The sequence below is a fragment of the Camelus dromedarius genome, chromosome 24 (genome assembly GCF_036321535.1).
Source record: "Camelus dromedarius isolate mCamDro1 chromosome 24, mCamDro1.pat, whole genome shotgun sequence".
In the NCBI taxonomy this organism is placed as follows: domain Eukaryota; kingdom Metazoa; phylum Chordata; class Mammalia; order Artiodactyla; family Camelidae; genus Camelus; species Camelus dromedarius.
Window position 1 is genome coordinate 14,233,312 of NC_087459.1, and position 12,111 is coordinate 14,245,422.

The 12,111-nt window shown below is 52.2% G+C and overlaps 1 protein-coding gene across 2 annotated transcripts in view; it reads left to right on the plus strand.

The window, feature by feature from the left end:
* The window catches only part of XYLT1 (xylosyltransferase 1), a 292,323-nt gene that overhangs the window by 85,890 nt on the left and 194,322 nt on the right, over window positions 1–12,111 (plus strand). The window contains exons 1-2 of one of the 2 annotated variants that reach the window (XM_064478477.1): window positions 3,579–4,905; window positions 6,971–7,086. In XM_064478477.1, coding sequence (XP_064334547.1) covers window positions 7,039–7,086 — 48 coding nt within the window. In that variant the 5' untranslated portion in view covers window positions 3,579–4,905; window positions 6,971–7,038. Of the gene's footprint in view, window positions 1–1,665; window positions 1,705–3,578; window positions 4,906–6,970; window positions 7,087–12,111 lie in introns of those variants that run through there. The other variant, XM_064478475.1, reaches the window with a different exon arrangement.

Here is a 12,111-nt window from a genome sequence, read left to right on the forward strand (position 1 = left end):
TTCACTGCCTGGTGGAACATGAAAGTTAGAGTGAGACGTTCTCTTAGCAACAACCTTTGAGCTGCACCTTTGGAGAAATGCTGGGGATTGGATTCAGAACTGGAATCGGGGGAGAGGATTCCCTCATCTTGAAGGAAGGGTCAGAACTGAGCAGAACGCAGAATGTTCCTGGAGTCAGACCTCTTACGCTCATTACAGTTAAGCCCCAAGGAGGAGTGATCGAGGCAGTGATCTCATCGGGGTAGGGGTTTAAGGTGTTCCACTTTCCCTACACTTCCTTTTTTTTTTTTTAAATTGTGGGAAGAAGACGTCACATGAAATCTTCTCTCTTAATAGAATTGTAAGTGCGCAGTACAGTAGTGCTCACTGCAGTATGACTGACACTTTGTGCCCATTGAAAGGCAGCTCCCTCCAACCCCGGCTGACCACCCTTCTTCTGCCTGCTTCTGTGAGAGTTGGACCCGTGGACACCTCGTGTAAATGGGCTTGTGAAACCTACACCCCCGTGATCACTGCAGCCATGCTCGTAATAGCCAAAACACAGAAACAGTCTATATGTCCACTGACAGATGAACAGATAAAGAAAATGTATTATGTGTGTGCACAATGGAATATGATTCAGCCTTAAAACAGGGAGGAAATCCTGCCATTTGTGACAACATGGATGAACCTCGAGGACATTATGCTAAGCCGGTCACAGAAGGACAAATGCCTACGCTTCCTTTTTATTCACAGCATAGGCCAGAGGCTGGGGCTGATTTGGATGACTTCCTGGATGCCTGTGCTGGAAAATCTGCTTGGATAAAGCCAAGCTTCCAACTGATTTTGCACTTCGGGTCCCTAAAAATCATGCCCATTCTTTGTAAGAGGCAGCTTGAGATTACTTTCCCAGAATCAGGAATCCAAGATGATTAAGTCCAGAGCTGACATAGTGCAGACAGAAATAGCCTTCATGTGCCCAGTTTCCTGTTTTTTTTGGAATCCATTCGCCGAAAACTGCGACCTCCTCCCCATCCGTCTGCCCTGTACCCAACCCGCCCCGACCCGAGCTGAGTTCATGTTTAATGACCCGAGACATTACCGCCGAGGATTTCCAGTCAATTGGCTTTTTGTAGCCAGTGAATGAATAGGACTTTCTCTGGCCTCCTCTGAAAGGAGGCTGCCCCAGCCCATTGGAATGTGCTACGCAAACCGAGAATTAAGCTCTTCTTTTCCTCGGCCTCTGTCTCATTCCTTCCCTCGTTCTTTCCAAGATTAGACACAACGTGATGGCCTTGCCCCTAATGGGGAACATATATTCTCTCAGGTTTATTTCTAATCCTCTTATGACCCACCTTCTCCTTCACATTGATGATTTAGACACACTTTGAGGTGTTCATTGAGGGGGCTTTGTTTCTTCTTCACACGTCATTGTTCTGCATCACGTCTCCACGTGGGCACCCCCTGTACCCCTTCATGAAAGGTTTGAGCCTCTTTAATCATCTGGGTGTGGAAGGAGGTATTAGTGGGGACATTGGGCCAGGCTGTCCTCCCATCATGTGGAATGGGGGTGACAAAGTGGGGCCACCCTCTCTGTGCAGCGCTGGAGCACAGAAGAGCTGTAGCTTTGTTTTAAATTTCCGTTTCCCCCACTGCTCACGTGTGTTTTCTTGTTTCTTCCCGCAGGACCCACAGCCAAGTCCTGTGATCACCCTGGAGACCCAGGTCAGTACCTTCCCATGGTCTTTGTCACTTTCTTCGTTCTGATGCTCTTGGACCAGCTCTCCAGGAAGCGTTTTAATGCATTGTCTTGGCTCCAGTGATGTGTGCGTGCATGCACGTGTGTGTACACAGCCAATTATGTGTGCGTGTGCGCGCACTGTGCCTGCAGGTGTCTGAAAGCACCGTGGGGAGAACCAGACCCATTTCTTTTGAGCTTTCCTCTGCCCTTTGCCTCCATGCAGTGATGAGGATGTGAACGCAGAGGGAGCGCGGAGACAGAGAGGAGCCGTGCAGAGGGGGCGGTTGCTCTTTTACGTCTTGGGTTCAGAGAGCTTTCTCTCCCTGGCAGTGAGTTGCGTCCCTGTGTCCGCTTGCACGCTGGGCCGTTCTGAGGGGTCTGCATCAGAGTGGCGTTGCCGTGTGGGGCGGGTGACCGGTAGGCCTGGTAAGGAGGGCATGGCCCTTACTCTCCGCTTCCTGCCTTCCTGGGAGATGGGACAGCGGGGCAGCTGTGGGTCCAGCAGACCCAGGTGGAGCCCCTGGTCGGCGTCTTCTGGCCCTGAGAGGTCGCTTAACCCTCAACCTCCGTCTTCCCACCTGGAATGTTGTTATCACAGTGACAGTGCCTGCCCTGCAGGGTTGTGGCGAGAATGGCAGGAAATGGAGTCTGTAGAGTCACCGGTACGTACCCAGGGCTTGTGGGTGTTAGCTTTTAGACCAACAGAACTGTTACTTTCCTGACGAGACTTGCAGGGGCTGTGTGTGTGTGCTGACCATCTCCTTGTCTCTGTGGGTTGGTAGGACAGTAAAGAAACGAGAGAGGATGGACTCCACCCAGCCCCCACGGCCAACAGGGTATCAGATAGGCAGACACATCAGCATTTCCAGGTCCCTTGGTGACTCCTCAGCTCGCCAGCAAGGACCACCTTGCTCGCTCATTACCCACCTCCCCGAAGCCTCGGCCTCTCACTGGCATCTCCGCCCTGGTCGTCCCGAGGGGCATCGCAGCAACCTTCCCAACTCCTCCTTCCTTCATCGGGAAGGCCCGACGTTGTGGGGCACTTGGATTCTCAGGGTTTCTTCGTGCTCCTCTGGTCCCCCCTCCACCACACCTTTACTCACATCAGCTTCAGGGATGACCGAACCACAGAGCTGGCAGGAAGGAGCAGTGGGTGGGACGTTGAGGGGATAAACACTCAGTTTTCAGCCCCCTGTTTGGCCATCATCTTAATCTAGTTTTCCCCAAACTTCTTCCAGTCACTCATCACCTCAGTCATGGGAACTGTTTTTGTTCTGAGTCACTTAAAATACATTTTTCCTTCAATTAACTTTTTTATTTTCAGAAATAGACTTACCCTAATCTAATGCTTCCCAGTCAGGCATCTCTTGGACACTCTAGAGGGCATTTGGCAATGTCTGAAGACATTTTTGGTTATCTCCCCTGGGGAGGGTAGGGGGTAGGGGGGTTACTGCTGGCATCTAGTGGGTAGAGACCAGAGAGGCTGCGAAATACCCTATAAGGCACAGGAAGCCCCTGCAGGAGGAATCACCTGGCCTGAAATGTCAGTAGGGCCGAGGTTGAGAAATGCTATCTCAGGGAATAACGTTGGTGAAATCACCAGTTTGACGTGCTAGTTATATTTGTCTGCAAAACATTAAAATATTAAATTAGTAAAATTTAAACGCTCCTTGTGGGTGCCGTCGAAAGTCATCTCAGTGAACTCCCAGAGGGACGTGTGCTGCACGTTGGGAAACGTGTCTCTCCCCTGTCTCCCCAGTGGATGATGAGAGAATTTCCAGGGTGTGTTTTATTTTTATTTTTTTGTGGACGGAGGTAATTAGGTTCATTTATTTATCTATTTATTTATTTTAATGGAGGTGCTGGGGGTTGAACCCAGGACCTGTGCTTGCTAAGCACGTGCTCTACCACTGAGCTCTACCCTCCCCGTCTGGAGGGTGTGTTTTTAGAATGGTGGCCCTTCTCTTCTTCACTGCCCTTGCCTCAGAAGAAAAACTTACTAGACTTAAGGAAACCCCTGGGCACAGAGTATGTGCCCAGAATTGTGGAAGCCGACTCTGGAGTGGAGCAGCTGCAGCCTGGGTGGTTCTAGGTAGTTCTGTCCTTGGCCCTACTGTGTCTTTCACCGAGGACGCCTCCCAACCAGCCCTTCAGAACCTCCAGGGAAAAGAGCAGTTACGTGCCGATGGCTCTGGCCGGCATGTTGTGAGTGTGACCACTCACCTCTACAGGGTCACAGCCGTCAGCCCGAGGGACCGGAGCCTCGGTCCGCAGCCAGCTGTGGCACGAGGCGGGCTTCTGCGTGAGTGTCACGCCATCGGGGAAGTGACCCCGTTTGTCTCCAGACAACACTCCATCAGTCTCCTCTGGTGCTCGGTCTTTGGGGAGCCTATGATGTTGTTGTCTTTCCCCGAGTTCTGATTTCCCACGTCAAAAAGACATCGGGACCCAACCAAAGTGCAGATGTCCTGGGGCCAGATCTTACTTTGTGCTGGGCCTCAGCCCGTTGTGAGACACACAGTGGGATCCTGTTCAGCTGCCTGCAGGCAGGTCAGACAAAAGGGGCCGGGAGAGGTTTTTCTGGCAGAACATGGTGCCCCAAATATTCCCCATATGGTACAAGCAAGATGGCAGATGAGGCTGAGCTTGGAAGAGCCAGCCGTGCAGAGGTGCACGGCAGCTGTGCTCAAAGTCTTGGGTCAGTTCCCACTTCCTCCCCGCAGGGCCCTTTGCTCCTAGGAAAGGAGCACATGTGCCGCAGGTGGGCCTGATGTCTAGATTTCACCGTGAGCGTGTCCGCACATCATGTATTAGTGGTGGAGATTATCCAGGGTCCAGTCTGCATAGGGATGTTGGGCCAGCTGGAGAGCTTCCTTCCAGGCATCCACTCTCTCCCAAGTATTCACTGCATCGGCCCCCGCCCAGGGCTTGGTGAGTCTGTCCCCGTGCAGCTGCTCTGACGCGGGGGAGATGGATGGATCGGCTGCTGAGCGTTGCTCCGCTGAGTCTCTCTGCCACTGGCACAGCAAAGCTTTGCATCTGTTGGTATCAGCGAGACTTTCTCTGCTTAACGGCCAGATAAACAGAATGAGGAAGTGAAGCCAAGGACGGTTCGAACCGCTGGTGTCAGCGTTCCCTCAGCAGGCTGCCCCCGGGGGGTTCCGAGGAATCCCTGACTTGCGTTGGTGAGTGCTTTTCTAGTTGCCAGATGGTGGTTACCTGGGAACCAAGTGACCTTAGAGTTGGGGGAAAAAAGAGTCTGAAAGGAGTTTGAATTTGGTTAGTGGCATTGTCACCCCCACCCCCACCTTGCTGACATTTACCACTTGCCAAGAACTGGCTTGTCTCATTGAATCCTCAGATGCCATTATCACATAGGTCTTGTCATGGTACCTAACTTCTGGATGAGCAACCTAAGGGTCAGAGAGGTTAAGTAACTTGCCCAAGGTCACACAGGAGGCACATAGCATTGGTGAGTGTCAGACTCAGAGCCATGTGACATCAGAATCTATCTTCTCAATCTCTATCCTGTTTTTCTGGGGGGGGCGGAAAGTGGCCTTGATTGGTAGAAAGATGTGCTAATGCTCAGGCAGAGCTAGAGGGATGGCTTGATAGATGCACCTCAGGGTCAGTATAGATAAATGGATGGATGGGTGGATAATATTTCACACAAGTGTCTACATATGTACTTAGATAGATAGAGGGACAAGTGGATGGGTAGACATATAAATAAATAGATAGGTATAATGTTTTGCATGGTGAGTAATTCTTTGACAGGTAGGTTGCCACAAGGCTTGTGAGTAAAGGGGTTTAAACAATGGACCCACTAGAAAATTTATTTAAAACAACAAAAATGAAACTTCTCCCCATGCATCAATAGTGTTTTGGTAAATTGGAATGCTCATTATTTGATTCTCTTTGTTATTGATCCCCGTGATGATTTATCATTTCTGAATTCACTCCAAGGAGCTGGCAAGGAGTCACTTAATTTCAGCTTCTCTGCCTCTCTCCCCGTGCCACCCTCCTACCCCACGGCCCAAGAACCTCACTGTCAGTTAGTTAATGGCCTCTCCTCAAACACTGAGATACCCTGGGAGCTGTAAGAAAGGAACTCTTCAGGAGAGTAAAGATGCGTCCATCCGGGTCGGTGTGAAGTTGGCCCTGCTTGGAGGGGAGCAAACCTCCATTTACACTGAGATTCCCTTGGGACCTGAAGATCAGGGGCATCAGGGGAAAACTCTGGACTGCTCAGCCTGCAACAACCAACCGGGCACTTGAATTTCTGTGATCAACTAACTGGGGGTCTAATGGTAGGGAGTGACATTCACATTAGTGAAAGGTAGCTGCGTCGTCGAGAATGGTGAATGAAGCTCAGGAAGAAATGAGCAGTGGGTGGAAGGAAATTGGTCCATGAGAAATTCATCCATTCATCCGATTGCTTATTTAGTAAAGAGTTTGGGGGCCAGAAAGAGGTCAGGCCTGTGCTTGATGCTAAAGAGACAGCAGTGAACAAGACAGGAGGTTCCTTGTCCCTGGCATCCCCATTCTGGTTGGGGGAGTCAGACAGTGAATTTAGGAGCAAATAAATACGCCCATAATTTTAGGGAGTCATGAGTGAACCAGACGTAAGACCAGCATGTCTGTAGGCGGGAGTGACCGGGTGTCACAGAGGAGGGTGTTCAGAGAAGTTTCTCTCCGGAGGTGAGTGTCAAACTCAGGAGGTGACATTCGAGCTGAGAGCTTACAGTGGAAAGAGTTAACGAGGCGAAGCAGCGGCAGTCGTCGTGTTCTGAAAGTTTTGCATGTTGTATCTGGGTTCCTGTAAAAATCATGCCAGTTTTCCTTAGGATCAATTAAAGTGTTAGCTCCTTCGAGCTCCTTCAGTGCCTTTGTGTCATTAGAACGTCAGGATGAATGAGGAATTACCTTATCAGGCAAGGGTGAAGGGCAGGGACTGGGGGAGGTGGGAGAGAGGAAAAGCGGCTTCAGTTTGAGGCGTCCAGTCCAACTTAACGCCCGGGCTAGCATTTTGGTGGGGCCCGGGGAACTTCTGATCTGAGCCGTGTTGTGCGGGGATGATGGGGGCTCACGTGAGAAATCCGGCTGAGAGTGAGCGTTAGCTAATTAGCTGGCTCCTGTTCAGCTGAACTGAAGCCTCAGTCTAAACCAGTGGTTCTCCACTTGGGGCAGATTTACTGCCTGCACTCCCGGGGACATTTGGTGACATCTGGATATTTTTGATTGTTCCAGCTTGGGGCCTGGGGAGTGCTGCTGGCATCTAATGGGTCGAGGCCAGGGATGCTGCTGGACACTGTGCGATGCACGCAGGAGAGAATGACCCAGCCCCAAATGTCAAGAGTGCCGGGGTGAGAAACGCTGCTGTAACCTCATTTGCTCTGTGGCCAGCATACTGTACACAGACAGTCCCGGGCCACATAAATGTGACCGTTGTACAAAGGTGTAATTTGTTCCTTCCTGGGTGTTCTCTTGTTTATGTTCAAAGATCACCCTCTCTGTTTAATATCAGACATCCTGCCTCTAGGCTCTTGGCCATGACACATCCGTCCCCCAGAGTCCCTGGGTCTGCGTTGCCAGTGAGTGACTGCACGCAGAGTCGTGACTCATGGCATGTATGAGTGTGTGCACGGTGTGTGTGAAAGGGAAAACACTTCTTGGAGATGGTTTCCTGAGAGATCTAGGGCCCAACGGTGCAGAGAATGTGCAGCATTAAAAAAAAAAAAATGTAAAAACCCCAGCTACTTGGCAGGGCGGGGTTCAGAGAGGGGCGGGCCGAGGCTTCTGGACCCACGGAGCAGGGCTGGTGAAAAACGCGACTTCAAGGCCCAGTTCCTCTTTCCGAGGAAGACCACAGCCTCCTCTGTGCAAACCTTTTTCTCCCGAAGCTCTTCACGCACCCCCAGGATTAAAGCAATTGCTGTCTCCTCGCCTCACTTCCAGCTCTGGGCTTCGATTAACCTTTTCCTCCATAGAGAGCGGTTTTGGGAGTAATCACGGAGCTTCTGAATGGCTCTTACCTGAGTCTCCAGCCCATTAATTCTTACGGTGCCTAACATCTGTCGAGAGAACTGTGAGACCAAATTGCTTCGCAGCCCGTCTGCTTCCCCCAACCCCACCCCCACCCCCCTGCCCCAGATTCCTCGGGAGAGCAGAACCTCTCTGGAGCAGACAGGCTGGTTTTGGGACAGGCCAATCCCTCTACCACAGTCTTTTCCTCTGGCTCTGATTTACTGAGTCTTAAATTAGCCTTGGTGGGAGGGGCGGGGCAGGGAGGTGACAGGCTGGACCGTTGCCTGGGCAGGGACTTGGCCCGCCGGACAGTAGCAACGTCCTCAGGGAGGGTTTGTGGTCCTGCAGCCATGGTGCCTCTCTCGTCTGCATGACTCAGGGTGACTGATGTGACGCAACATTCCCCAAATAGCCGGCAAGTTCCCCCAAAGTGTAGCCACATGCACCGTTTTGAAAAATAGATCATGTTGAGATCATCATTCCTCTGTTCTTGGTGGGAGCCGACTTCTCCCAGGACGTTAAAGGTCTGAGTTTATCCCTTAACTGAGAACCCTTCAGATTATTACTCTGGTCAATAATGACCAACATACATTGACTATGCGTTTACTATGAGCTGAGAACTGCCCACTGAACGTGTATTTGTAAATTTAGAAATTTTAGCCAGCATTCATTAAGCACTGATAACATGTCCTGGGCACTCTTCTAAGTAAACTCTTTGCATGGATTCACTCACTCACATTCCACAGCTCTCCCCTAGGGGAGGTATTTTACTCCCTACAGATTTTAACAGAGGAGAAACTGAGGCTTAAAGAGATGAAGCTGCTTGTCCAATAGCCAACAAGCGGTGCAGCCAGGATTTGGACCAGGCTTTCATGAGCAGGAAGTATCACCCCATCAGGCAGGTGCTAATCGTAGCCCCATTTTACAGAGGAGCCAACCGAGGCCCAGAGAGACTGAGTTTCCTTTGGAAGTTACACAGGCAGTAAGTGGTAGAGGCTGAATTAGAACCAGTACCAGGGCCCAGACTTAGAGGATTTAAGACCGAGAGGCTGCTGGGTGCTGCTTCTGTAACCTTGCTTCATGTTCTCTCTGCACCTGCGACTTCGCTAAATGCTTTTCATGCGTGATCTCATCTCATTGTGACAGCAGCACTTGGGGAAGGAGCTCATGTCACCTCCTTTGCAGGTGAAGACACTGAGGTCCTGGCTGGTTAAGTGCTTGGCCCAGGCGCCCTTGTGGGGCAGAGAGAGGACCACAGCCCAGGCCTCCATCTTCTGCAGCGGTTGCTCTGCCTCCCGCCCCTCAGGGCTCACTCGGGTCCACTTGTGTACTTCACACGTGGAAAAACGCAGAGCAGCTCGACGGCGTTCATGGTCGCCCAGCATCTTAGTGGCAGACCAGCGGTCATCGTGTGGTTTGGCCATTGCCAGTCAGATAAGCAATGCAAGGTTCCTGGCAGCAGGAGAGTCCCAGTCTCCTCCACGCACCCTCTTGCTGATCCCACCTTGGGTGTTAGGTCTCGGCTGAAATGTACTGTGTTGGGTGTCTTCTGTCCTCACCCCCATCAGATCCACTCCCCACCCATCCTCCCTTCTCTGGGCCTCCAGAGGCTGACCTTGATGGATTTCTTTTCCTTTCTTTTCTTTTCTTTTTTTTTTTAATGGAAGTACTGGGGATTGAACCCAGGACCTTGTGCATGCTAAACATGTGCTCTAACTATTGAGCTAGATCCACCCCCACCCCCATGATGGGTTTCATCAGCCTGGACTTCTCATTGCTTCGGCCAGGGGAAGGCCCTGGCAGGAGATGGGGGGCTGTGGGGGACAGTGGGATGGGGCCATTTTCTATGGGTTGGTGAGTTGCCTGGGAGGGCCTCAGCTCCTGTAGAGCTACCTTGTCCCACAGCTGCACCTGCTCTCTCCAGAATCTGATCACAGGGATCCCCGGGGTGGTGACAGCTCCCCGCTGTGGCCAGCCCTTTGTCGGTTTCCCTTGGAAAGTGTCTCTTTGTAAAGTGTCCTGAGCTACCCCCCAGCAGAGGGGCATCTGTCTCCTCAGGCCCTGCACGCTGAGCCTGCCTCCAGCCCCTTCCTAACACAGCACTGCCAGCGGGGTTTCCCAGGGTGAGTCACTGCCATTTCATGTCATATTGTGATAAAGTAGGGGGGTCTTCAAACCAAGGGAAGGTCCTAGAATGGATGCGGGGGAAACAGTGAAGCTCTGGAAACTGAATGCCCAGCTGTGGGTGTGTAAGCATTTTTCTGGGCAGAGGGTCAGAGCTGTCATTATCTTTGTGACAACCTCCCCCCAAAACCAAACTGAGAGGCAAACATTCTCAGCCACCACCGTGCTAAATAAAGCACGGGAGGACCCACATGTGTGAGAAGAGATGCCCCGGGCAGGGGCCAGTTTGCTGTGAGTCGTGTCGTTCACAACCCCTGTCTGTTTTGGCTCCTAGGCAACAAAGGGCTCCCTCACCCGGGAGGGACTGAGTTCTAGCCTTCAGCTCCTCCCCGTCGCCCCAGATCAGACAGACAGAGGGACAGAGGAGATGGGTTATTTCTGCCAGCACGCAAGACCTTTGCAGACTCTCCTTTTCTCATTCTTTGTCACGCCTGAAGGAAAAAACATCTTAGCCTTTGAATCTGCTTTCTCAGAAGCACCCCCACCTCTGCTTGTGCCTCCGAGAGCCCCTGGGAGGGCCAGGACGTCGTCACAGGCCGGGTGGTCCTGGCTGGGGAGCTGGGATGTCCTCTCCCAGCAGGATGGAGAGGTGGGGCCCCAGCTCCAACGTCAGTGCACCCCTCCCTGCCCAGCTCAAGTGCCTTTCTGAAAAGGAACATCTTATGAATAATAATAACCCCCTTGTAATTTTCTTCTGGGAACTGTAGCTCTTATTTTTCCACTGAAAGGAAGAGGACTGGGTGGAAAACTCAAGTTAGCCATGGGGCAGGGGCCAGATGGGTGGGGCTGACAACAGTGGTGCACTTTTACTGTCCTGAGAAGGAAGAGCCCAGCCAGCTCGAAGCTAGAAGAAACTCTAGCCATAAAAGGGGCCTAAAGCGACTTCTGTGCCAAATGCTCTGCCCCGGTATAACTGGCACTGGTTATTGGGGTTATTGGCTGGGGGGTCGGGGGGCAGGAGGTAACTTTCTCATGACATCATCCCACACCCAAAGTCATTCGCACGCCTCCTGGTGGCATCTCCAGCCGGCCCACGGGGGTTTGGTCTGTTTATTTGGGGTGAGGAGGGGATTTGGAGGATTTTTGAAGAACTGGAAGGTTAAAGCACTCTGAGCCTCTAGACGTAAGCTACTGGCAAGGACCAGCTGCTCCCTTTGCATAGGGCCTGGGGTCACCTGTTCATAAAAGTCCCTTCCTGGTCTGCTCCACTCGCTCACCTGCCCCGACAGGCCCCTGGGGCATTGTGCTGTGGCACCCCCCCGCACAGACAAGTTCTGAATCCTCCTAGGGGCCCAGCTGCAAAGTGGCTGAGGGCAGCCTGGACCTGGCTGCTCCCTGCAGCCCCTTGGTGGGGCGGGAAAGGTCCTGGTAGCCTTTGCAGCAGGCCGCCTGGCTCACCACTGACTCGTGGTGAGACCTTCCACCTGCCAGCTGATGTCCCCGTACTTCAATCTCCTTAAAAAATATGAGCAGGAGGTGCCTCCCAGGGTGTTGAGACGATCAAATGGGTGAACACACATTAAGTCACAGAACCGTGCCTGGCAGGGAGGAAGCATTTTGTATTCCTCTTACAGTCCTGAGTTCGAGTCCTAGCCTCTCCACTTACTGAGTGTATCACCTTCGAGAAGGTTTTTGGCCTTCTGAGACTCAGTTTCCCCACTGGTTAGAGCAGGCATGACACCACCTACCTTCTTGGGCTCTTTAGAGGATGAGGTGAGGATGCCCCATCTTCGCTTACAAACACTAACCCCACCCCGCTTTCTGTCTTGGGTAAGGAGCAGGCCTGGGGAGCCAGAGGTCTTCAGTCTTCTTACATTGTCTCCCCAGCCCGTGCCCTGGTTGGGGTCAAGACGCTGGTACTCTCCTTGCAGAGATTTGCTTTGTCCTTTTTCTGGAACAGTCTTCCTTCTCTATTTGGATGGCTGGTTCCCTCTTTGCAGAGAGGGAAGTAGCATTAGTTTAAATATGGGGTGTTTCTGGCCGCTGAGCCAGGTGCTTGAGTCCCGTGGGTAGGCTGGGACATTTGCCTGCCCTGGGGGGATGGGGTAGGCTGTGTTGTCACCACGTAAGCAAAGCCCAGGCCTGCCCGGACTCCAAGCGGTCAGCAGAATGGCAGGGGCCGGGACAGCATCGTCTTTAGGTGAGTTCAGGTGAGTTGAGTTGAGGTGAGGCTCTCCCAC